Source organism: Ursus arctos, unplaced genomic scaffold (genome assembly GCF_023065955.2).
Source record: "Ursus arctos isolate Adak ecotype North America unplaced genomic scaffold, UrsArc2.0 scaffold_24, whole genome shotgun sequence".
Classification (NCBI taxonomy): domain Eukaryota; kingdom Metazoa; phylum Chordata; class Mammalia; order Carnivora; family Ursidae; genus Ursus; species Ursus arctos.
The window spans coordinates 491,562-518,752 of NW_026622919.1; the positions used below are offsets into that span (position 1 = coordinate 491,562).

The following is a 27,191-nucleotide window of genomic DNA, read 5'->3' on the forward strand; positions in this document are numbered from 1 at the left end:
CCCCAACAGGCCCTTCAGATCTGTCTCTAAAAGCACAATGGAGGCGCCTAGGTGGCTCAGTTGGTTAAGCATCAGACTCTTGATTTCGGCTCAGGTCATCATCTCAGGGTCATGGGATCCAGCCCTGTGTCAGGCTCCACACTCAGCAAGCAGTCTGCTTGAGATTCTCTCTCTCCCTCCCCCTCTGCTTCTCCCCTCTCCCCACACTCTCTCTCCTCTCTCTCTAAATAATAATAATTTTAAAAGTACAATGGAGTCCTAGATCTTTGTAACAAAAAACAGTCTTGCTGATTTTTTTAACTATTCTACCCTCTGTATTCACTCGTGACCCAACTTAAGAGCTCAAAGTTTTTAATCTTTACATATAAAAAGTAATAAGCCCTCAAAAAGTTAAATACAGAATTATTTCCCTATGACCCAGCAATTCCACTTCTACGTAGTGGAAGTACCCCAAAGAAGTAAAAACAAAAACTCAAACAGGTATGTGTACACCAATATTCACAACATTATTCACAAATTAAAAGATAAAAGCAACACAAGCATCCACTGACAGACGAACAGACACATGAAATGTAGATTACCCATACGATGGAGTATTACTCAGCCACACAAAGGAATAAAGTTCTGACGCGTGCTACAGCATGAATTAACCTTGAAGACCTCTCGCTCAGTGAAAGAAGCCAGACACAAAAGGACAAATGGGCAACTCCACCTGTGTGAGGCACCTACAATGGGCAAATTCATACAGGCAGACAGACGAATGGTTACCAGGGGCTGCAGGGGAGGGGAGAGGGGAACTTAATGGGGACACAATTTCTGTTCAGAATGATGAAAAGTTTTCAGAAATAGTGATATTGGTTGTACAAACTGTAAATCTGATTGATACCACTGAATTGTACACTTAAAAATAGTCAGCAAGGCAAATATTTATGTTACATACATTCTATAATGTTTTTTAAAAAGAATACACCAAAACCATTAAATCACGTATCTTCAATAGGTAAACTGCATGTTAAGTGAACTGTATCTCAATAAAGCTAAAGGGGTCCTTGAATTCATACTGAAGAGGAAAACAAAATGCTGACAACAACCCTTCTGAGGAGGCTTCCCAGCAGCCCGTGGCAGTCTGCCCCCACCACTAGCTCTACCCTTCACCACACGCCACACTCCATGGGGAAAGAGGGCATGTGTGGGTATGAAATGAAGCGCACACACATTCATCAAGGAGAAAAGCACTTTAATTCAGAAAGGCAGAACAACTACTTCACATACTAAGTCAAACAGGTCTCACAGTATTCAATTCTCTCTCTTTTTTTTTTAATTTTTTATTTATTTTTAAGCAATCTCTATATCCAATGTGAGGCTCGAACTCACAACCCCAAGATCAAGAGTTGCATGTTCTTCTGAGACATCTCAGCTCCCTTCATGCACTTTTCTTAAAGACTGGAGTGTCCAACAGTTGAAAATGCACAAAGGTTAAAAATCGGTGAGGCACGTGGTCCTCAGAACAGGAAGGTGCCAGAACTGTGTCAGGAACACTGGAAAATGCAACCCCTCCCAGGGCCCAGCTGCTCCCTTGAGATCTGAGGTACACAGGCTTATGGGGAGTGACAAGGTCAGGAGAGGCTGGCACTCTGCAGCCACAGAGCTGCAGTCACAGCCAGGCCCCACCCACCAAAGCAGGCTGACTCCAGGCCCCACGGCACCTCTGCCAGGGAGAGAGTTCAGCAGCAACACCAGCACAGTCCCTTCTGGGGACACAGGACCGCCTCTGTGGCCAACTTCGGCTTGAGGACCCCAGCCCCACCGCTGCCCCACAGCACTTGGGCCAGACAGTGGCTCTGCCAGCCTTCCTGTTTTCTCTCACTGGCACTTCCCTAATAAAATCTCTGCACATTTAATCCTGTCTCAGCATCTGCTTCTGCTCAGAGGACCCACACTAATGCTGGAAAGCTAGTCAAATGCTAATTTTTGGATGATGTCACAGAACATGGCAAAGTAGGGAACTCCACAAATCGGTCCCTCCACCAAAACAACCATTAGGCCAGCAAAACTGACAGACTCAACTCGTTCAGAACTCTGAAATCTCATCAAAAACTTACAGAAACCAAGAGAGTGCTTAGTGAAGAAAGAACCTACAAAATTTCAGCACTTAAGGAAACCTGTTGGGTCACTGGCTGTCTGCACACATAATGGAACCAAGACTTCAGTGACCAGACACAACAAGGAATACAGTCATTGCAAAGAGACTGGAAGAAGTTACTAAATGGACAGGATCACCTTATAATAAGTAATAACAGCAAACCCCTGGGGGCAGGGGAGAACCTAATTTCCAGAATTACTACATTATAGTATTCAAAACATCCAGTTTCCAACAAAAAAAACTACAAAGCACATAAAGAAACAGAAAAGTACACATATATTTCAAAAGAAAAAGCAGAGAAATTTCCCAGAGGAAGCCCAGACATTGCACTAAAATCAAAGGCTTTAAATCAACTCTTTCAGATACGCTCAAAGACCTAAAGGAAACCAAGAAAACAATGTCCAAACAAACACGGAATATCAATAAAAAAAAACTATAAAAAGACACCATATAGAAATTCTGAAACTGAAAAACACAGTAGCAGACATGAAAACTTCAGGCAAGCTGCACAACAGCAGATTTGAGCAAGCGGAAGAAAGAATCAGTGAACTTGAAGATAGGGCAACTGGCATTATCCAGTCTGAGGAGCAAGAGAAGAAGAAGGAGCAAATGTTAGCCCCAGTCACCTCCGGAGCCTGCGCCAAGACAAAATCACTGTTCCCCAGGCTGGCACTATCCTTCTCAGGGAGGAGACAGCACAGCTCCCTAAGACCCCACCAGACACAGCAAGGGCCTGCAAGAGGGTTCAGCGCACATGGATGATGTCGCCAGTCTGGAAGCAGCCAGCCAGTCAAGGGAAGACCACACCTTACATCTTCTAGATTTTAAGCAACAGCTTGACACTTCTCATTCATGACACCATCACCCACATTCTCTCACTCCAGCTAGTGACAGGTGGGCACCTCAACATCATAAGGTATGATAGGCACATGCACACCAGCCAGTCTCATGCACAAAAAGCAGAGAAAAGGCTCTATGTCCTTCAAGTTAAACTGGAGTTGGAACCACCCAGACAGGGATTTCACCGTGTCTGTGACACAGACACAGAAGACTGGTGAGCTGGACTTAATCAAAATGCAGGACTTTGGTGCAAATGACACCAACCAGAAACTGAAAGAACAACTATGGAATGGGGAGAAGTACTACAGGTCCTTTATCTGCTGAGAGACGTAAATCCAGAATACGTAAAGAACTCACAGCAACGACAAAAAGACAGCCCAATTTTTTAAATGAGCAAAGGATTTGAACAGATGTTTATCCAACAAGATATCCAAATGGCCAACAAGCACATGAAAATATGCTCAAAGTCATTAGTCAGTCATGCAAATGCAAATTAGAGACACAATGAGATACCACTTCACACCCACTAAGAGAAAAATAAGCGTTGGGAAGGATGTGGAGAGACTGGAACCCACATACATGCTGCTGGTGGAAATGTAAATGGTACTACCATTTTGGAAAACAATTTGGCAGCTCCTCAAAAAATTAAAGATGGAGTTACCACATGACCCAGCAATTCCACTCCTAGACAGATACCCAAGAGAACTAGAATCATATGTCCACACAAAAACTTGCACACAAATGTTCGTAGCAGTGTTATTCATAATAGCCAAAAGATGAAAAATCCAAATGTCCATCAACTGATGAACAGATAAACAGTGTGGTGTATCCATACAATGGAATATTACTCATCCATAAAAAGGAACAAAGTATTGTTGCATGCTATAATACAGATGAACCTTGAAAACATCACGCTAAGTGGAAGAAGTCAGGCAGAAGACCATTATCATAGATTCCATTTATAAGAAATGATCAGCAAAGGCAAATTTGACCAGCAAAGGCAAATTTAGAGAGACAGCAGATTATTTGTTGTCTGAGGCTGGGTGTGTTCAGGAGAAATGGGTAATCGCTGCCCCTGAGCACAGGGTTTACTTTGTGCGACAATAAAAACGTTCAGAAATTAGATTACGATAATGGTTGCACAGCTCTGTAAATACACTATACACCACTAAACTGTACACTCTAAATGGGTGAACGTCACAGTATATAAATTTTATCTCAGTAGAGCTGAAAGATGAAGTAGAATCTTGAGGGTCTGAGAGCCCTCCTCACGCTTCACAACTCGAAGTGCAAAGCCATTACTTCTGACACCCCACAGCTCAGGTGCTACTGAGTAAGATGTCTCTGCACAGATGTCTTTATTCTGGACAGAAGTCAACTCCCGTGGTACACAGCATCTGTGGTGACACAGCCCAGGATGGGGCCTTCTCCATCCTTCGCAGGTATCCTTCCCTTCTGTCCAAAGAGGCACCACCAGCTACACCCAGAGCTGATCTCCACCAGTCAGACAGGGCTTCACGTCGCCACAGCCCCATGCTGCACCTCCCCATGTCTAGGCCCAACAGCCGGGACATGCAGGCTTGGAGCTCAGTGGTCCCTCTACATCTGCTGCACTGTGCCCCTGTCCCCCTGCTCAGGCCTGCTACCACGCTTCCTCCAGCCCTCCACCCCCTCCCCATGCTGGTATGAGCCCTGTTCCCAGGGGACCATGATGTCACTCCACATGATAAACACAGCAGCAGTGCACAACTTAATAGGCAACAGCACCCCCACAGGGGTGAAAACCCCTCCTGAGGGACAAGAAAATCTCAGATATTAGAATGGTTCGTGGCTTTCCAAATCAAAACACATAGTATTATCTGTGGTAGTAAAACTTCACGGCAGGGAGAAGAGGCAGTCAGAAAATCAGAAACGTCAATACAAGAAGGCAGGCCGAAAAACACAGGTCTATTCTGCTCTCTCCTGCACACAAATGCACTAGGCAGTGAGGGCAGAGGCCTGGTTGTACTCACGGCAGGCCACGCTGAAATCACAGGGTGAAGTGAAGAACCAACATGCTACGAACAGTCCTGACAATGCAGAGCAAACGTGTGCAGTACTCACCATCCTCGAGTCGAGAAGGGAGCAACAGGCCTCTTCTGCCCAGTTCTGCCAACGCCAGACAGCCACCATGCCAGGCATTGTCCGTCTCCTGAAAACTGAGACACACAGAAAGCCTGAGACTGCAGGGCTCATGCCAGCTTCTCCCACCGTGTACACAGACTGCAGATGCACATCCTGTGCCCAGGAGCCTCCCTAAAACCCGCTCGTGAGTTTTCCAACTGTCGGGTGGCTAAAGAAATAACATACTGCAATTTAACTGAAGGTAAGCACTGTGTTCAGTATTTCTCTTCAGATCTCCCAATGACAAACACAGGTCCTAGGTGGGCTCCACATGCTGCCAGCAGAGAAAGCAGTCCATAGAGGTGTGTCAGCAAGACACCCAGGCTGTACACAGGCTTCCTGCCACAGCAGCGTGTGCCGGCTGACTACACACAGCCGGCGACTCACCCCATTCAAGGCACTAAAACCTGGGGACCGGTGAGTCTATCAAAATAAGGCTAGACTAGATTAGCAGAAAGGGGCAAGGAGACCTCCTTTCCTCTTTTCCTGGCTTAAAGTAAAGATTAAAAAGTTAGAATGAAATGCCATTTAGAGAACTGCTTTGCACTATTTGAAACACGGGCTTTTAATAAACAATTATGCCAATTAATCAAGTCATAATAAAATGTTATATCTAATAAAATTTTTCCTGAAGTGGTTTGGAAGCTCTCTTGTTTACAACTGTACCCCTGGCATCATGATTAGTGAGAAGCATTTCTCAGACTGATAAGAGCTGTCCTGAGAGTTTCTACATCTGGCTGCCAATATAAACATGGAAATTCACTTCACCAAAAAGCAAGAGACATTGTAGGGCTCTTTCTTATTCTAAATCCATCAATCTGATGCAAAGAAATGTTTAAGAAAACCAATTGAATTGCATTCCTCACTAGCAACAAGCACAAGAACATTCAGAAAGGAGAGAATGTAGGCTTATCTGTTCACTCAACAGATACTTAGCAAGTCCCACCCATGTGCCACGGCCTGCAGACATGGACTCCCTGAGACAGAGTTGCTGACCTGCGGACCTCGCCATCAACCAGTGCCAATTTCTACTTCCAATTATAAATTTTTAAGTTCCAGGTATTTTTTTAAATGTCTGTCCCAAATGCTATTTGACCGTATCAAAATTTAATATTGTACTTTGTGTATTTTAGGATTTTAACTGGAAAGAGATGCTTTATGCTTTTCATAAGATTTGATAACATTTTAAAGAAACTTATAAAAGATCAGCATTATGATGACTCAATTATCAATAAAACAATCACCAGCTACACCAATGTCTGTTTCCAAACTAAATGGACTGCTGCTTGACAACAACTATGGAAAAGTGGCATGACCTTCTGTCAGGCCTGTGGCCTCAGGGGGAACAAGGAAGACCATTACCCTGCTGGCCCCTACTCCGCCCACTCCAGGGGGAACTCAGGAACAGTGCCTCCCCCGCACCACACCTGGCTTGTGGCCAGACTTCTGCCCCATACACTCTCCCCAAGGCCCAACACACACAAGCAGACGTGGACACAATCATGCAAAATAACAACATTAATAACACCACATCGGCTGAGCCAGGGCACACCAGTGCTCTGCCAAGTGGCTGAGGGCAAGTTCTGCCCCAGACCCAAGCACAGGGCAACCCTGGGAGGGTACAGGGTCACAGATGAGTGGAGACCAGCAAACAGCAAAGCCAAGAGCAGGTAGATTCAAGAGAGAAAAGCCAAGAAGGGCTCAGGGACCCTAGCCTCAGACCGCCAAGGGCAGTAGGAAGCACAAAGCAGAATGACCTCAGAGGTGACCAAGCGGAGCACGCAGAGGGCAAGCGACCGTCAGCGTAGAAGGGATGGTAAAGACATTCTCATTCATCTGTTCCCCTGGGCGTCCAACGCCCCGGAAGGACACTGGAAAAATGGTGCCCCTAGGGTACTAGGGGGAGGGGACACTGTGTGCAGGGGAGGGTCACAGAGAGGCACTTCACCATCTTTCCTTTCATTTTGAATTTTTAAGTAAAATATTGCCCAATTAAAAACACAGACAAAACTAAGAGAAGAATGGAAAGGAGCCATGTGGTGCATCCTGCTGAGACGGTGGGCTGCTCCCTGGGGCCACAAGGGTACCACCAAATGTTTCTCAACGTGCACCCACAGCACACCCGGGACCTGGGACCCAGGGCTGCAATCCATCTGCCAACTGGAGACCCCCTGTGCAGCTGAGTTCAGATGGCAAACACAAGGACCCTGGCCAGGCCAATGGGGCCTTGCTCTCCTCTTCCTGCAGGCACTCTACTTCTGCCGTGGACCAGACTGCTGGGTCTAGCATACACTATCTCTGGGGTCCTGCCCTGAGGTAATGCTGCTGGGGCCTGCAAGGGGCTAAACCACTGTTTTCTAAGGAAGGGGGGCAGGTAGGGCACAGGTACTAATGGATAGCTGCATACCCAGGGGGCGGGACATCGGGAAGGGAGCAGCAGCTAATGGATGATGGCCATGCTGCTCACACTGGTCCTGTGCGGCTCACTGTAAAGCCCCCCGGGGACATGTGTAGCTTCATTCCACATAACCTGGCCTGGAAACAGAGCAGGGAGTGAAGGGGCAGTCCCGGGAGTGGGGTATGCTCAGTTAATGGAATTAATGTTCTGTGCTGAGCTTTTCAGGAGAACACAAAAGGAGGGACAAGAATCATAGCAGCAAACTGTGCCAGGTCACCAGCCAGTCCGACAGCCCCCATCCCACCGCATGCCCCCTCCACCCAACAGGCTCCTGCTTCTCAGGGTCTTCAAACATTCTGGTCTGGGAGTGACTCCTTTCTGTGCCAGGTTCTGCAATCAGGCACTTCGCACCCATCCAGGGAGAGGCTGCCTCTGCACTCAGGTCCTTTTCCCCATCATCCTGCTTGTCACTTTAGGCTGCCAGCCCTGGGAAGCAAGAGCGGTAAGATAGTTTCTATCCTCCACAACCTAAATACAAAAATCGGAGGAGCTCATTAAAATGACAAGACAAAGGCAGAGACGTGTCTGCACATTAAACTAACAAGAATGAGTGAAGCAGACCACGGGTGCAGGCCGGGACAAACGACCATATGTCTGGCCAGGAGAAACCACGTTCTTGGAGTTTGATGGAGACGCCCAAGGTCAAGGGCCCCAGGCCCCCAGGCAGAGGTGCAGTGGCCAGAGGAGTGAGGGGGGCACAGGAGCACTGGAACAGCCACCACCAGGAAAGCTGGTACTGGGGATGCTGCCAACAGGGGGCCGGAGAGGGCAGGTGGGCAAGGAAGGAAGGAGGCTGGGCAAGGAAGAGCCTAAGGGAGGGCTGGGTAAAGAGACGCATTAAACCATCAGAGGCCCCATGCAGAAATGCTCTCAGGAAGGAAAAAGAGAAAAAGACTTGAGGCCAACCTGCAGTGCCCTGGGCAAAGGGGAGAGGAAAGGCTGGGGGTGGAGGACGCTGGCCCTTTCCACCCCCCCCCCAAGGCCTGGCTCAAAACGCTGCCCTCTCCCAAGAACAGGAGGGCTCCAGCACAAGCATGCAAGAGCCACCACCAGTCGCCACCCAGGGACTCACACCTCCGCGCTCAGGACCAGCTTCACCAGCACACCCATCACCACGCCACCAGCAAAGTCCCAAGAGGATACCCTAAAATAAGCCAGCAGAATCCTCACGTGGACAGGGAGCACTTTCCTTCCCCAACACAGGCGTTCCAGAGTCACAGCAGGAACGCAGGCTGCCTACGAGGCAGACAACGGTGAAATGTTTCCACTGAAGAAACACTGGCCACACAAGCAGCATCACTCTGAAAAAGGTGACACCTGACATCCTGTTCCCTGCACTCCTCCAACTGTCGCTGAGCAGGCTGGAGACAGTGCCAGAGAAAGTCTGCCCCAGAGGAAGCGCACGTGCTCTGGGTGCTCCCAGAGCAGCCTCGGCAACTAAGGCACAAGACTGAGCAACCAGAAGTGCAGACAGCTCCTCTCCCTACATGCATGCATGGGCGGCCCAGGAAAAAAAGCACTGGGGCCCAAAGAACAACACCCCTCTTAGAAACACCTGCTTCCAAAACCCAGAGAGAGGTTTCCACAGGCAAAGTTAAGAGGCCTCTGGGACAAACTGTACCAAACATGCCTTGCACCCAAGAGTGCACCTGAGAGCACACCTATGTTACCTGGATCTCTTCCCTGCCCCCTGGCCTACAGGACCCAAGCTGAGATCCCAAGGACCCGCAATCCCCACCCACGCCCACACCATGGGCCGGCCAAGGGCCACCCAGCCGCCTCTGGAAAGGCTAAGCCAGATGCAACACAACAATTTCCACTTGTGACTATTGTCTTTGTTTTGTTAAGGGGGGGTGGGGGAGGGGCAAAGGGAGAGAGAGAATCCCAAGCAGGCTCCACGCCCAGCACAGAGCCTAACTCGGGGCTCAACCTCACAACCTCAACTGGGATCATGACCTGAGCTGAAATCAAGAGCCAGAGGCCACCCAGGCGCTCCACCACACACGGCTGTTTGAATTTAAATCCGATAAAACTAAACAAAATGTAGAATTAAAAAAACAAAAGTAGAATTCAGACCTGGGTGATGCTAGCCTCTTTATAAGGTCAACAGCCACATGTGGCTGGCAGCTACCACAGATCCAGAACATGCCTCACCACAGACGTTCTCCTGGATGTCACCTCAGGGACTCCAGGCTTCTTTGAAGGATGATATCGACATATGTACAAGTTCAAAACCACTTTTTTCTTAAGGTTTTTAAACATAGTGGGATCTAAGCTGATAAAAGAAACATAACAGAAATAACTAGAGTTCTCAAATTTAACTTCAAAAGGAAAACAAAAAGGTTTTGGAGGCTCTGACAAATAGCTCAGCTGAAAGAAAATGGAAAAGGATAGAGTGAAAGAACAGCCACTGCTTTTCTTCCCCCCAAAGATTTTATTTATTTATTTGACAGAGAGAGACAGCCAGCGAGAGAGGGAACACAAGCAAGGGGAGTGGGAGCGGAAGAAACAGGCTCCCAGCGGAGGAGCCTGATGTGGGGCTCCATCCCAGGACCCCAGGATCACGCCCCGAGCTGAAGGCAGATGCTTAACGACTGAGCCACCCAGGCGCCCCATGAGCCACCCAGGTGCCCCAGCCACTGCTTTTAACCAGAAACGGGTCTCCCTTTGATCTTCTCACATACCTGAAACAATCTAACACGGACCCAACCACGTCATCCGCCAGCTCTTTGGGAAGCCTTGCAGCCATCCTACCAATTCTGAAAAAGAGAGGCAGCACTCCGTCAGCATCACCCGCCCGTTGTGAGGGGCACAATCAACGAGGAACCATCCCCAGCAAATTCCCCTCCCTCCGAGAATGGGAAAGAGAGGCAGACCCAGAGTGGGCCTCACACACACTCTGCTCTACAGGAGGCCTCATCCTAGTGACATAAACAGACCCGACACAGGCATCTCCTGAGGGGAGGGAGACAAGGGGGGGGTGTCCACAGCGCAGCAGCCTGCCGCTGATGGTCAGTGGCACCCAGCACCAGGCCTGACCCCTCCAGACCACCCCCCACCTGGCGGGCTACCCCACATCCACACTAGACATCCCCTGACTGGATCAGCATCCCTCCCAGCCCATCCCACTCCAACCACATGTGACTCTGGGTTCAGAGGTTGCCTGCTGCCAAAGTGAACGCCTTCCCCATGAGGGCACCTCTCTGCAGGCCGTTCCCTCAGGCATAACAGAAGACGAACACCACTTCCCCTCTCAGGGGCTCTAGGGTTAGATAAGGCTGGGCTAGCACCTGCTCGCTACGTGGGGGCTGTGCCTGCCTGGGCAGGGCACGGAATAGGGGCTGCGCTGATGAGGACATGGAAGAGCAAGAAAAGGAACATCTGAAAGGTAAAAAAAGGCAAATCGGGCATGCTTATAATTCTGCCCGCTCCATACAGAAAGGCAAGAAAATGAAGAAGCCTCATTCCCCAGTAATGATTTTTAAAATTAGAACATAAAGCAATAAACGTTTATTAGAAAAAAACATTCCACCTTCTAAAAACCTCTAAGCTGTTCACAGCTCTCAATCGCACCTGAAGTGCTAAACGACAGAAAAGTGCTCCGCAGACCATGGGGTGTTTCACTGATAAGCCATCAGCCCCGGGCCCAGCTCCCCCCAGTGGGACAGCAGGCACCTACCCTTTGGCCGCAGACCACCGCACAATGGTGTCCTGGTCCTTCAGCCCAACCAGCAGCTGCTCTGTAAAAACACAGGAAGGCCGGGACCATGAGCTCCATGTACTCACCCCTGTTCAAGGTAAGTTCTTCGTTTCCCAGATTGAAGGTGTCACTCATGAGCACCATGAAGGGAATCACATTAAAAAATCTTAACTCTAATTACAAGGAAAAAACATTTCCTTTTCTCTGTTTTTAAACAATCACTTAAAACCAACACTTGCCATAATTGCTAAAAAGTAGATCCAGCCAACCGGGCGGAAAGCACCAGTGAGAAGACTTCCCAGAGATCAGTGTCTGCAAGAGGGTGCAGAAAAGGGGCGCTTACTGGGGTCTCAAGCGCAGGCCAGACTCACGGAAGAGCCACACAGTGTGCCCCAAAGGAAGTGGGGAGATGTCAGAGGCCTCTCGGGAAGGGCCTGGCAAGTCCCAGTCGACGGAAACCTTGACCAACAGCACCCAGGCAGCCTGGGAAGGCCCAACACGGAGGAAGGACAGGAGCCTGTGAAGGGCTCAAGTTCACTGTGACCAGTGCACTACAGGACCCGAGGGGTGGGGGGAGCAGCAGGTGTAGACAACTCTGGCAAGAAGCTCACTGTGAAGGGGGGAGAATGGACGTGAGAAGCAGCGAGACGGCACCAGAGGAGGTGCAATGCTGTCCCTCATGGACACAGAGGCTGGAGCTAAATGACAGTGGGAGATCCCACAGTGGAGGCAGGGGGACCCGGACAAGGAGGGGTGTGGCAGAAGGCTGGCAGGGTACGTGAGGCTGCTGCAGTGGGGCTCTGCCCCGCTCTGTGAGCAGGAAACACTCCCTCGGGTAAGAGTAGGGCAGGGCCCAGAGCTCTTCAGGTCTGCAGTGGGAGGGACATGGCAGGTGTGTGTGGCACGGGGCCAGGAAAGCCACCACTCCATCTCTCCAGGAGAAGGCCTGAGGCCATGGGCCAGACCCACCCAGGTAAGGCATGGAGGGGCTGAGGGCAGTGTACTGAGGTAGAAATACAAGGGCTCACACATGAGAAGCAAACAGTAAACAGAATGACAGGGCCCAGGGCCCAAATGGTCGTGGACAACAGGACCACAGGCCAACAGCCACAAGCTCCATGAAACGTGAGAGTGGGGAAGATCACAGAAGGCCACGTGATGCCAGCACAAAGAGGGGACGAAGGCATGCAGCCATTTAAATGCACCTCAGAGAAGCCTTGCCAGCACCCCCAGGACCAAAGGGCAGCAGGCCCACTGCAGGCTCACCAGGAGGCTGCAGGGACCTCACCCACCTATCACGCTCTCCACCTCCTCGGGGACGTCATAGTCTCCATCGCTGTCGGGAGTCTCCACGTGCATCTTTGACGCTTTCTGACTCTGGGCACAGAGCTGCAGGTTAGCAGCCAACGAGCGGCAGCCACGCTGGTACCTGCACAAACACACATTACCTCAGACCTGCTGCCACTTCCGCTGGAGCCTCAAAGAGAAATTATCTTGACGACTGAAATCAGTAATTTGGTGTCCCTTAGAATCTTAAAGAATGCCTGTGAAAATTCCGTGTGTTTTAGAGACAGGATGGAAAGAACATGGAGTCACAGCTAGCGTCCACAAGGGCTGCCAAGAAAGACGATGACCAATCTGAGCCACAGAACAGAGACCGCGCTACTCAGAGACCCTCGAGTGCTGGGTAGTGTCAGGTAGAAAGGTGGGGGAAAGAGCAGGACTGCAGGAGCACGCCCAACAGAAGCAGCAGGGAGGGCACTCATGGGTCCCGTGGGCGTCAGCCTTATTTACGAGGCGCTCTGCCTCCTGTCCCTACTGCCCCCCAGGCCCTTCGCCACCCTGGACTCTTCAGCTCACTCACCGCTAGCTCCTGCAGACAGTCTCCAGAGCCTCCCTCTCAAGCCCCAGCAGCCACAGCCCTCCTCCCCACAACCTGAGGCCACAGGCATCATCCATGTGCCATGAGGGCACCAGCACAGGCCGGCTCCAGCATCTGACTCTGCACAACTCCTGAACCTCTGGCCACCACAGTTTCCCCATCTGTCAAAGGAGGCCCTACCCAGAGGCTTGTGACGGGACAGATGCAAGGATGTGCAAAAGGCCCTTCATCACCACCTTTCCACCTGGAAGGTGGGCACCAGTGCGCCACACTGAGGCAAGCACGCATGGGCCAGACTGGAAGGTCGCCCTGGATCAGGACACTGCCTGGAGCACAGAAGGTGCCCAAGTCAAGGTACATTTTTCATCTGGGGGCTGCGGCCTGAAGCTGACTCCCAAACGCAGACAACTGGAGCTTCATAGACAGAGCACAGAACCTGGCCCCAGGAGGCCCACCTTCTGATGTTCATGCAATCCTCTCCCCTTGGTGCAGCCCAGACCCAGTGACTCCTTCTGATGAGAAAGTCACAGCAACAAGGGGATGTTCCTCTCAAGAAGGCTCAGGAAGACTGTGGCCTCTGTCTTGCCACCCCTCTCAGAAGCCACCCCCACACTGTGCACTGCACTATGGAAAGCCCCACAGCAAGACCTTTGGGAGGCCCCCACCAGACAGCCCACAAGGAATGGAGTCCTACCAACAATGACCTGAGCATGCTAGGGTGAGCCAACCCCCCTCCCCCGCCACCAAGTGGAGCCTTGAGATGGCAGCAGCGCTAGCCAACACCTTCGTGAAGCCTTAGACAGATCCTGACCACAGGACCCAGCTAGGTGACAGCCATTCCCAATCCACAGAAATGGGGACATTAAAAATGCAGTATTTTAAGCTGCTAAATTTTGGGGTACTGTTACATAACTGTGATGTTATCATTTACAGTAAGAAATATATATTGGGTCTTTCTCCATTTCTGGATTAAGGTGTTTTCAGTTATGTTAATGAAGTGACTTTTGGAAAGCCCCTAGGTCACGTAAGGATGGGGACTGGTCACCATGAGCACACCCAAGTGCTCAAATCAGTACACAGGTAGATTATTTCATAGGAAAAGTACGTACCCTAATACTCAGTAACCAGAAACTACAAAGATGATAGACTTTAGGCTGCCATTGGATTTACCCTTCTGCCATTAACTACAAAACCTGGATGAAAGTCTTAAACCAGCCACTGGCACACAAGAGATGACAATCAAGACCGGGATACCATTCCTCACAGCAGGGAGGTGCCCAGGGGCACCCCAACTTCACAGATCTCTTCCTCCCCAAAGGTACTTTCTAAATCGCAGCACAAGAAGACAGCCTAAGCAGAGAGCAGCAGTCTTGCCTGGTGGATGAAAAAAATTCAAACTACAGAGATGGTGAGTATCCAGGGACAGATGTTGGAGAAAAAGTAGTTGCTACAAAGGAAACCCAAAATCATGCATAGACATCTCCTTAGATCCTTGGATAACCCCTAAGATGTGCGAGTACAGGGCAAGACCCAGAAGCGCCATGTGAGCAGCTGGGAGGCTGAGAGCTGAGCTGAGCCCAGAGGTCATGTAATGCTGGGGAGTCACTGGGACATGGGCCCAGCAAGGGAGACCAAACAGCCGTTTACTAGAAGCAAGGAGCATGCTGTAGGAGCAAGGGCTATGCTCCAGGGAAAAGGAACAGAAACAAGACCACCCTAACAGGTCCTTGGGAAGAGGGAGCGGCCTCAGTGAGTTACCAGCCTGCCGGACAGGCTTACTCCTCATTAAGGGAAGATAGGCAACAGAAGGAGGACACTGAAAATAGAAGAAAAATATAACAGAGATAAAATGGAAAAATAAAAAATGAAGACAGAAGAGACAAAAAAATAGTAAGAGGATAGACTTCCACTAAATGTACATGGAAATGCAAACCGAACAAAGTAATTATGGTACTGAGTTATTCCCCTTCGCACATCAACATTTATAGTCCCTATGATGACTGATTTTATGTGTCAACTCAATTGAGCTACAGAGTACCCAGATATTCAGTCAAACATTATTCTGTCTGTGCCTCTGAGTATTTTTGGATGAGATAAACATTTAAATTGGCAGACTGAATAAACCAGATTGCTCTTCCCAGGATGGGTGGGGCTCGTCCAATCAGTTGAAGACCTGAACAGAACAAAGAGGCCAACTCTCCCCTGGGTTAAGAAGGAATTCTTCCTGCCTTTAGACTCAAATGCCACCGTCAGCTCTCCTGGGTCTCCAGCTTTCTTACTCACCCCGCAGATGTCGGGACTTGCCAGCCTCCACAATCACATGAGCCAATTCTTTAGAAGTGTCTGTGCACACACATGCACACATCCTCTCAGCCTATTGGTTCTGTGTCCCTGGAGAACACTAATATGGTACTGAACACTAATTTTCCTTTTTTTTAAAGATTTTATTTATTTATTTGTCAGAGAGAGGGGGAGAGAGAGAGCACAAGCAGGAAGAGCAGCAGGCAGAGGGAGAAGCAGACTCCCCACTGAGCAAGGAGCCCAATATGGGACTCGAACCCAGGACCCTGGGACCATGACGGGAGCCAAAGGCAGATGCTTAACTGTCTGAGCCACCCAGGAGCCCCTGAATATTAATTTTCCATGGCATTTTGGAAACTAACCACTAACATTTAGTCTCATAAACAACTTCTTACAGAATAAGCTGTATGACCCAAAAGCTAATTTCAGTAAAACATCACTAAAACAACACACTTCTCTTGAATTTGCTGGAATTTGAGACAAAGGCTGAGCTGAAAACTTTACCAAACAACTCCTCCCAAACCACCCACATCAATACTTGAAATAAAACTGAAGACTCTTAGCGCTTTCCCTGCCACCACTGAGTCGCACGAGGGCGGAGGCTTGGATACACTCAAGATTTGGCTCCACCCATAACCCGCCACCACGGCCGAGGAAGGCCGTGCTGCTGGAGGTGTCATGGACATTAACACTGCTTTACAAGAGGGGCTGGAGACCACCCTCATCCACGGTGGCCTAGGACGTGGAATTCACAAAGCTGCCGCAGCCTTAGACATGCGCCAAACCCGTGTCTGTGCATCTGCAGCGACTGTGAGGAGCCTGTGTGTCAAGCTGGGGGAGGTGCTCTGTGCTGGGCACCAGATCAACCTAATGAAGGCTGACGACAACGAGAAACGGGGGGAATGGACGGGCCTCTGTAAACCTAACAAGAGAAGGAAGACCCCATAAAGCAGCTGGCTGTAGTTCTGTGGTGGTTAAGGACTATGGCAAAGAGTCTCAGGCCAACGATGTCATCGAGGAATACTCCAAATGCGAGAAATGAACAAATACAAAACTTGGTTCTTGTTCCTCACAAAAATACAAAAACAAAAAAAAATAAAAAACCCGAAGACTGTTAAAAACACAGTACTCCAAGCACAGCAGAGAAGTCTGTTTCTGTGGAAGCCACTAATTCAAAAGCAATCTGTGAAGTAATGTCAGCCTGTGAGTTAAGACAGTGTCCATCCACAGGCAGACAGCTTGGCTTCCTGAACCAACCCTGAGTGACAGCCTGCTTTCTCTAAAAGAAGCTAGTATTCAGCTTTATGGAGCTGAACGGAGCTTTCCCTATAGCGAGCCCAAACTGGCAAAGTCATATTGCACCTGAACAATGTCACAGAAAATGCAAAACCAAACTTTCCTTGTTACCACTCCAGCTCCAATTACCCTAACTGTAAGATGTAGGGACAGAAAAAAAACTAAAAGGAAAACTCTTCCTTTCAAAATCAGAAACACTGTTGAAACTAAGGAAATGAAGTGGAAGCAGAAGATAATCAGGGTTCTCTGTCATGGCCCCCTCAAGCCAGGCAATCACCACTCCAGCCTCCCCGACAGACACGCAGGCCGCGCACAGCACGGCCTGGTCTACCAACCTCCACTTCGCCACCCTGGGCTTCAGGAACGTCAGTCCTAGACGCTGCACAAGCTTCACCCCAAGTTTCCGGAGCAGGGTCTGGTTGCTGTTGGGAAGCCTGCAGCCCTCCAGGCACTCGAGAACAGTGGCAGCTGCAAACAACAGCATATTCGGCTCAGACTGGTGGGAAGGATCTGCTGTGAACTCCCAAACTGTGCTGTGTTTGGCACCCACAACATTAAAACCACAGATGACTCTGCAGGTCCCCCAGGTGCAATGTGAAGGTCCAAATGTACACTAGACCCCTGAATCTCTGTCTCATAAAGAACCCCTCATCCCACGTCGATTACCAAGTGTAGTGAGAGTTGAACCTGCTCAACTTTCTCACTGTGAAGCCACAAATGTCCAGGTTGGAGGAGGGGGAGAAGGGGGAGGAGGGGGAGGAGGAGGGGGATGAGGGGAGGAGGAGGGGGAGGAGGGGGAGGAGGAGGGGAGGAGGGGGAGGAGGGGGAGGAGGCGGACGGAGGAGGGGGAGGAGGAGGACGGAGGAGGGGGAGGAGGAGGACGGAGGAGGGGGAGGAGGGGGAGTAGAGGTAGTAGTAATAGTCGTCATCTCCACAAACAGGGAAATGGGTGGTCAGGCCCCTATGCTGCCAAGGCTGTTGGGGGGGGGGGGGGGGGACGTAGCATCACAGGGAAGCCAGGGCCAGGAGAGCGCACAGGATGGCATTTTGTATGAGAGACAAGGAGGACAAGATTTCAAGACAAGTTGTCACAGCAATTTCCCCAAAGACCCAAACAACATGCAGTGATGACCTGGGTACGAGTGACAGTAGCATAAAACAGACCCCGCGTCTGTGTGTGCAAGTCCACTGAGGAGGATTGAGAAGATGCTGAACAACAACTGCTCGTGTTTTCAGGTGTGACAGTAACATCAACCTGTGTTTCCAAACGTGTCCTACCTATCTTTTGGGGACACACACTAGAACAGACGCAGGTAAGACGGCAGGGTGTCTGGGTGTGCTAAGGAGGAGCACAGGGAAACAAAACGTCCATAAATTAAAAATGTGAAGCCTGTGACAGAAATGCGGGAGTTCGCTATACCACTCTCTCTTCCTTTATACATGTTTGAAATTTTCCATAATGAAAATTTCTTTCAAAAGTAGGCTCTACTATTCAAAATTTATTCACATATCTCCTAAAATATATAACTCCAAGAAGTTTCTCTTGGTCCAGGTAGTAAACGTCTCTGCAGCAAGAATCACAGAGCTTATGATCATAAACTGAGGCTCTGTCCAAAATTTAAAAAATGGGGCAAAAGGTCAAAAGGTGTGACCGTGGCTGCAGGAAGAATGCAGCTGTGACTGGGGTCCCAGGAGGTGAGCCAAAGACCTCAGGGTGTGTCCACATCACCAAGTCCCCCAGAATCAAAACCTGGCAGACACGGCATCAAGAACCCTGACCTCCCATACCAGGCCTAAAAAACCAGATTAAGGCACACATACACACAAAAAACAAACAAAAACACAAAGAACTATGATAGTGTCCAAATACAGCAACTTACAGACAAATAGAATGTGAAAGAGACATACTTGATCACATACAGGCAAATTCACATCGCACACACCCTCTTACAAATAAACCTTACCATAGGGTAAACAGTCCTCACGTTTTCCATGCTTAAATATTTGCGCCTAAAAAAAAAAAAAAAAAAATCTGTTAAATGTTACATATCTGTATATTAACAAGTTTAGAACATAAATCACCAAAACAGTTCACTGCACTTCCATAATTTTTATTCTAAATACCACAAAATAACAAACAGTTTCCATACATGATAAAGGAATTACAAGAGGCAGGAGAGGCAATGTCCTGAAAGGACTTTGTGAACAAGCAATGCAACCATACGGCCAGTGCACTTAGCGGGGGCAAGGCATCACCGCTGGCATGTACCCAAGCTGCTGCTGAGGGCATTAGCCATAAGGAGAGTAAAGAACCTCACTGAGTTTTCTTGAATGACCTGTGTAGGGTGCCTGAGTGGCTCAGTCAGTTAAGCATCTGTCTCCAACTCCGGTCATGATCCCAGCATCCTGGGATCAAGTCCCACATCGGGCTCCCTGCCCAGCGGAGAGTCTGCTTCTCCCTCTGCTGTCCCCCCCCACTCGTGTTCTCTCTCGCTCACTCCACTCTCTCTCTCCCTCAAATAAATAAATTTTTTAAAAAAATCTTTAATGACCTGTGTATAAGAAAAGGCATCAAAGGGTAGAAGTTACGGGCCCAAGCAGCTCTCACAATGGTCAGGAACCCAAGTATGCATTCTTGGAGTGTCATTCATGCTCAGTCAACAATGAGAAAGGGCTCCCCGTGCTTCTCACACACTTGCTCGTCCTGTGGGGCCCTGGCAAGGTGTCTCCCACCCCCTCTCCCATAACCAGGGACTATGTCCAAATTCACAGACCTCACAAGCTCCAGAATGCTCAACCTGTAACTTTACCCTCCACTTTCAGGTCTGGAAGAAAAAATGGGATAATTCACACAAGCATCCAAGCCCCTTAAACAAAGAATCCTAGCACTGAGCACTTTTAAGAATTTCTTACAAGAACTTCCTCTCCTTTAGAAACAGTATTTAACCAGCAAAGTGAGACCTACTTCTGTTTTAGATGTGAAGGTACATAAGCCCATGTGCACTAGACTCCTGTCCCCCCGACACGAGGTCCTGACAGTCAAGGAGTTGCTCAGCCCTTCGTGCTGCCCCCACTGTGTGGGCTTCCCAGACATGGCATACTCTCCCCCGCCACCTGGCCGGAAGGGACAGACAAGCTACCCTGTGCCCAGACTATCAGAACCCACAGAATCCTCACAATGGCTGCAGTTTCAAGCCACAGGCTTTGGGGTGGGTTGTTACCCAACAGAGAACTCCCAACTTAGGAAATTGACCCTGTAGGTAAGGACGCTACTGTCTAAGCCTGGACAGCAGACACCACCCTGACAGCAGGATGAGGACACGTGGCAGGGACATAAAGAGAACCCACACCAGTGCAGAAAGTCTGCAGGGAAGGAGGGAAGGACTGTGAGCCGCCAGGAACAGAGCTGACAGCACTTGGCAGTTGGTTAAAGTGTTCTTTAGGGGGCGCCTGGGTGGCTCAGTTGGTTAAGCATCTGCCTTCGGCTCAGGTCATGATCTCGGGGTCCTGGGATCGAGCCCCATGTTGGGCTCCCTGCTTCTCCCTCTCCCTGTGACCTCCTCCCTGCTCATGCTCTCTCTCACTCTCTCGTTCTCCCTCTCTCAAATAAATAAAATCTTTTTTTTTTAAAGTGGTTTTTGGGTTCATTCACCAGCTATACTAGTAAGAATTTAAAATATCATGACATGCCAGAAGTGGTCTTTCATGTGAACACTCTTTATTTGCCAAATTCTTTACAAAGTCTCAATAAGAGAACAGAACAAAAGTGGTGAACACTGGCGCCGACACGGCCCCACCACTGGGCTCGGGCAGACGGTGACAGGCCCCTGCCTGGACACGCCTGGCTTGGACCCTAGCAGTCCCCACCCCACACAGAAGGGGCCAGCACTGAGGCCCAGCCACAGCCACTGTCTGGACTAATGGGAACCAATACCACATCCCTCATGGATACAAATGGAGTTCTACCCCTCTGCTCTTCCCAACCTTGAACCCCACAGGATAACCCAAGCGCTCTGTACACATGAAGAGAAGGGTCACCGAGTCCAAACCCCCTTGTGAACAGACTCAGGAGGGCAAAGGGATGAAAAGGAACAAAAACAAACAAAATCAACGAAGAAAAGGGCTTTGTTTTATTAGTCTGTTCTTTTTCTAAGATTTTATATTTATGCATTTAATTTTTTTCCAAAGATTTTATTTACTTGAGAGGGAGAGACTGAGCGAGAGAGAGCACGAGCAGAGGGAGGGGAGGGACACGCGGAGAGAGGAGAAGTAGACTCCTTGCCGAGCACGGATCCCAACCTCAATCCCAGGACCCCGGGATCAGGACTTGAGCCACAGGCAGACGTCTCACCAACTGAGCCACCCAGGTGTCCCAGTCTGTTTGAACACATAAAAGTGGGGCACCCTCACTGCCACTCACTCTTGAGGGCGTGTGGCTGTGCAGGCACACACGGGGGACGGTGAAGCTCAGCAGTGGGAGGAAGCGGCCAGGTAAACATGCTCCCGCCTTCTGACGGTCTGAAGTATTCATGAGCCAGACCATGAAATGGGAGGTGCAGTCTTCTCACAGAAGCATGAAACATGAACCACCTGCACACGCCTGTGAAAGCGCCCACTCGGCATAAGCAATTACGCCTCCTCGAGATCAGAGAGAACACCACCACGCAGCCCAGGAGAAGTGACCGTCAGGTCTGTTTCTGTTGTTCTAGAAACCGGCACAGCGCAAGGTGCAAACAAAAGGAGTCTCTTAGTCATCATTCTAAACTACCACACCTTTCCATTGCTACCCACCCAAGCCTGCTTTTCTGCAATGTGCAAACCAGCTTCCCCTCCCCGGGGCATGTTCTCTGAGCCTGTGAATCACAGGCCGCCAGGGGCTCGGGAGCCAGTCCACCCTGCTGCCGAGCAGGAGACACTGGTCTAAGGCTCCCTGAAGCACCACCAAGTCAAGGCCAAGAAAAGCAGCTCCACCCAGGACCTGGGAAAAAGGTCCCCCACACCATGCCGGCTCAGGGGTGCCCCTCACCGGCACCTGTGAAGTCTCCTATGGGCTAGTGAGCGTACCATGAACCAGCACAGCACCTGCTGGGCACCTCAGTGTGTGGTCCCGTCCCACATGACATCATAAACACACCAACAAACAGGATGGAGCTCAGGCAACGTGGGCTCTCCCTTTCTGCACTCCGGACTCTCGTCCCGGTGCTAAGGAGCGTACCGTCCCTGCTCATGGCAGTAGTGCCACACACAAATGGGGATAAAAGTAAACACCATCAAGCGCTGACACAACCAGTTCCAGGACGGACAGCACTTAAGAGTTTGGCCCACGATCCTCCGCTGCACCACAGCAAGCCCACCCAGGGCCACACCTTTCGTGGAAGGCAGCAAAGCCCAAACGGCTCTGCATCTTTATGTAACACCAAAAGGCACTTTACAGAGGAATTCTGACACATACTCCATAGTTTGGAGGAAAATAACCCTCCTACCACCACCGGCTGGAACCCACTGCATCTGCTGGCTTACAAAGATCAAAGAGAGGGGCATTTGAAGGAAGGCTGCCACCTCCCCCAAAAATAACAGTAAGCTGAAACTGGTCAGAGAAGCACTGAGAAATACAGAAGCAGATGTGTCCTGAGAGCAGTGCCCATCCAGGCTGCACTCCAGGACCAGGCCCTGGCCAGGCGCAGGTCCACTCTGCAAAGGGGACAAGCCAGCCAGACCACAGGCACCTCCAGCCCCCAGAACAAGCAAGACATCTCCTCTCTTCTCTCAAGGGTGACCACTCTGGGTATGGCCCTTGGGGCCCCCACTGCCCACCTCATGGGAGCCTGTCAGACTCCATAAACTAACCTGACACACAGAAGAATTTCAAACGCTGCAAAGCTGAAAGATCTGAAAGCTCTCCATTAAAAGGGTTGGAATCAATCCATAAGAGCAACAGACATGGTCCTGCTGCAGCCTCCACGAGGTGAGGAGGGAAGGAGACATACCAGACAGACCCAGGGTTAGTCCCTCCGAGAGGTCTTTGCTATTCCCACTGGCTCCAAGAGCTAATAACTCTAGATAAAAATAATAATAATTATTTCTCAATCAACTGAAAAGTACCAAAAATACTGATTACGCATCTCCTACTTGCCTCACGCAGGGTATATGGAAGATGCAAAAGACACAATTCCTGCCCCAGAGAGGTCACTTAGTAACCAGCTGGCCAGGGCAGCCACAGGCTCAGAGGAGGGACAACATCCCAAGCCATGCTGGCGTCTGGGCAGGGAGGGGCTGTGAGCCCAGCGGGAGGAGAGGGCCCCCCCAGCCAGGAGGCCCACAAGAGGCCCCCTCCCCCCAAGTGGAAGTGAGGAGAGAAGATCCAAAGAGGAGCAGGAGGAAAAGCAGGTGGTATGCCTCGCCCACAGCTGAGAAGGGCACAGAGTCAAGCCTACTGAAGGACTTTGACAGGGCCAGTGACTTGAGCAAGAATACCCATGGCAGGAACCACTGAGAAGAGTCTGCCATTTTTGACCCACACCTCCATGCTCATGCCTCTCCTAACCCAAGGCACACATGAGGGAGCTGCCAGCACAGGGCCCAAAACCCTGGGGGAAACCAGCACAACCAGCCTGCTTGGCCTGTCCCTGCCCGGACCTGGCCCCCTGCCAGAGGGGCCTGGAGCACAGACCTCTGCAGGCTATCCACTCTCTGGCTCCCCCACCCCATTCCTGGGCCCTTTGCCACTGGTTCTCCAGAGTGGCACCACTGAAGGCTGTACAGACAAAGCACAGCTGCGGTCCACTGCCACCGGGGGAGGACTCCACAGACTGAGCCAGCTCCTGTCTGGAGAGAGTGCCAGAGCAGAGAGTCGTGTTCTAGGCCAAGGACAGACTCCTGGCCCAGGGTGGGGGATGGACCATGGAGGGGTTGGCCAGCACACCAGGAACGGAGGGCCAGGCCAGGGACACATCCCAAAGCCTCATCCACATGCCAGATGAGACTGGACCTGGGCCCTGCCTGAACATTCTCGTTTGTTGCTGGGCCGACAGAATAACAGCCACAATCTTGGACTCATGGAATCTGAAGCACAACAGATGCACAGAACTAGGGCTCTGGGACCAAGGAGAGGAACCAGGAACTAAAGGTCAAGGGTGAATCAGGAGAAACATCAGCCGCCCTCGAACAGCAAGGACAAAGCCTTGAGAAACACCTGCTTAGAGGGAGGGGTAAGGGGGGCCAGGTCCCATTCACCTGAGAACCCAACCACCGAGAAGGTGGGAGCTACAAGGCCCCCGAATGGCTTGCAGTGGAGGCCACAGGCCAGGCTGGACAGAGGGCACCAGCCAGAAGGCCCACAGCTCTCGGCCAGCTCCACACCAGCCAGCCGCACCGCCGTGTGCTCCTCCTCTCATCTAAGCAGCAGGGAGAGCCTGTGACCGACAAGGCCCCCTCCCCTCTAAGCGTGGGCTCAGCTGGGCTGCACCTGTCCAGCAGGACACGTCACGTCCTCACACAGCAGGTGTACAAACCAGGCCCGCCAATGAAATTAAAGGCGTGCCACACACCATGCATGTTTCAACAAGACTCATGCCACCATGCTGCCTGCCCCACATAAAATGCTGAGTTGCATAAAATTAAAACAGTATCAGAGTTGGCTGCTCCATGGATTTAAATCCACAAGGAAACTGAAGGTACTCATTTCACCTGAATTCTGCAAGAATACATGAACGCTACAGAAATGCACATACATAACTGAAACACACACATATTCAAATGGCTCTTACCCTATCTTCCTCCACCCAAAACCCTGCCCCAGCAAGGGCTACGACTAAAAAGCTCAGTTTGGACCATTTGTCCTCTGGCCACACTGAACCCTAAATGAAACCACAGAGTGTTACTCTCCAAAGAACCCTAAAAGGAAAGAAATCAAAGCCTACGTGACAAGTGTTTTGGATGATCAGGTGACTTCCTTTCATCTTCAAAGAGCATGACAGGCACTAATTAGCCCCCACACCACCCTCTGGGGTAAGAGGTTTGTTATCTCCCTTCTACAGGCAGGGAGCATGGAGCAAGGCCTTCACCTCTGCCTGGGGTCACAGGAGCTGCTACAGGGCGTCCCGAGGCTCAGGACTGGCCCACAGCAGATTGGCTTCCCTCAGGGCAGCAAAGCACCCAAGGGCAGAGCCAACACACCCTGGAGCCTGGGACGTGCATTTCTGGTACACCCTGCCCTTGTGGCGTCGACAGCCACTCTACCCGGGCTGGAGACTCCTTTTATTTACTTAGACTCTAGGCAAAACCAAAAAGGCTTCAGTATTTGTCCTCACACATGCACTCAGGCACTGGGGATAGGATCACCTGGTTTTTAGTGTTTGCAACAAAACATTCTATCCTTTCACGAGAGCTAGGCTTTTATCAATGATAAACTGAAACAAACTTCATTGAGAAGGGGGGTCACGACCACAACTGGCAAAGAGGAGAGTGTTTTACTGCCACTCATCACACCTGCAGCATTTTTGTGTAAGACTCCCGTCTTCAGCAATAAAAATTCCCCCACCCCCCAGCCATTACAGGGAACACACGAAGAGAAACCCCACATCACCAGTCAGTCGTTAGGCTCTTCAATCTGAGCAGTGAAAGCCAAGATGGCACAACCATCAATAAGGAAGCAGAAGGTATGCATATTCAAATGATGACCATTTTCAGTTTTTAATATTGGGTTTTCCTTCTTTGAATTTCCTCAATTTGCAATAATCCTAATGCTTAAAGCAGGACTAAACCAGAGGGCCTTCCAGTGACAGGAAGCTACCGGACTCCTACTTCCCTAAACACAAGAGTTAAAATTCATTGCTGCAAGAGGAACATGCTTCCAGGAAAATAAAATCAAACCCTAGTTTCGATGGTGCTTGTTACAAGTTCACCTGTTTTGCCTAACTCACACTAATGAACAGGTGGATAGAAATGAAGCCAAGTGCATCAAAGGAGACAGACGAAATCCGAAAGCACAATACACCTGCAAGTTTCATCATGCACAGCGGACGCCCAACCTCTGCTGTTCAGGTCTGACGAGCTCATGGTGAAACCCGCTCCCTGCTTGGGAGAACCCAACACCCCACACCACTTCCTCCTGCCCAGGCAGCATCAGCAGTAATTAGACCAAATCACTGCTTTGAAAAGGAAAAGAGAAAAGGAAACAAGGCGTGTGACTCCAGAAAGACCCCAGGTTTTCCAGGAGGAAACACAGGGTCTTCAGAAGGCTCCAGAAGGGATGTGCTGAGCCCTGCAGACTGCCACTTCCCAGCAGTTTCATTTACTCACTTCCCTAGGATTTGGGTTGCCCTGTCAGCCAACTGCCCACCTCGCTGAGGGCGTACCTCTCCAGACAGCTCTGAGATATGGCTGCCATGCTGCTTCAGTGCCCTGCTGGGGGAGGGGGCAGAAGCTTTTGGGAAAATCCCTCTATTCCTCAGGAGAAAGAGAAAAAGAGAACTACTCCTAAGAGTGGAGCCTGGAGACGTCCCCACTCCTGGCTGGCTCTCTGCACTGACAGGAATGCTGATCTGCTCCCATAGCTAGCAGGACAACACTCGGCGGCCTTTCCCACCCCAGCACTGGGTTTTGCCATCAAAGGTATGTGTCTCCCACTTAGGAAGAAGAAACAGAAAGCCTGGGAACAATGTAGAGACAAGCAATGAGATGATCAAAAATGTTTTAAAAAATAAATAAAAGGACCTAGGGCAAAGCAACTACAGGACTGGACAAAAAGGGGTCCCTATGCCCTTTTCAAGCCTTCAAGAAGAGCATCAGAACCCCAAGGACCTGAGCCCAGGGACAAGGGAGTCATCAGAAACTCTCGCAGGGCGCTTGAGTGCACAGGCCCATCGCTGTCTCTTCCGGAAAAACTGCGTCCTTGCCACCAGCCCAGACAGAAGCCACACAGGCCTCACCTGCCCACAGGTCCCTAGGGCAGTCACAGCAGGCTCCAGCCCTACAGCCTAGACACCCTGCTGGCCAGCTGCCCCTATGTGTATGAACATAGCTGTGGCTCCTGGAGGGGTGGCTTCCAGGCAAAGGCTACAGGAGACCCCAAGAGCCTGTCCCAGATGCAAATCCCTGACTGGGCAAAGGTCTAAAATAGAACCGTAACCACAAAAGCAAGTTAGGTCAGAGGTGCCTGATCCCCCACGCCCATACTCACATGGATCTAGCATTTTGCCCTGCAGGCCACAGCAGACTGACAGGCTCCAGTTATATTCTGTCAGACCTTCCAGTTGTTTCTCTATGACCTAAGACTTCTCAATGCAATTCATGGCAAAAAATTAAGAATCCCCTTACACCCAAACCTTCAAATAAAGCATCTCTGCCCCATTCACCCATCCTTTACCAGAATTACCTAAACCATAAATGCACTTCCCAGGATTCAAGC

The 27,191-nt window shown here is 50.2% G+C and overlaps 1 protein-coding gene and 1 pseudogene across 1 annotated transcript in view; one reads left to right on the top strand and one right to left on the bottom strand.

Moving 5' to 3' along the window:
• Nucleotides 1-27,191, bottom strand: part of TBCD (tubulin folding cofactor D) — a 160,652-nt gene that overhangs the window by 112,688 nt on the left and 20,773 nt on the right. Inside the window, exons 8-13 of the mRNA XM_026483785.4 lie at nt 18,748-18,793; nt 17,119-17,251; nt 12,597-12,733; nt 11,284-11,344; nt 10,289-10,363; nt 5,087-5,181 (exon numbers count right to left, since the gene is read on the bottom strand). Coding sequence (XP_026339570.1) covers nt 5,087-5,181; nt 10,289-10,363; nt 11,284-11,344; nt 12,597-12,733; nt 17,119-17,251; nt 18,748-18,793 — 547 coding nt within the window. The remainder of the gene's footprint in view (nt 1-5,086; nt 5,182-10,288; nt 10,364-11,283; nt 11,345-12,596; nt 12,734-17,118; nt 17,252-18,747; nt 18,794-27,191) is intronic.
• On the top strand, nt 13,069-16,529 carry LOC123000293 (40S ribosomal protein S12-like; annotated as a pseudogene).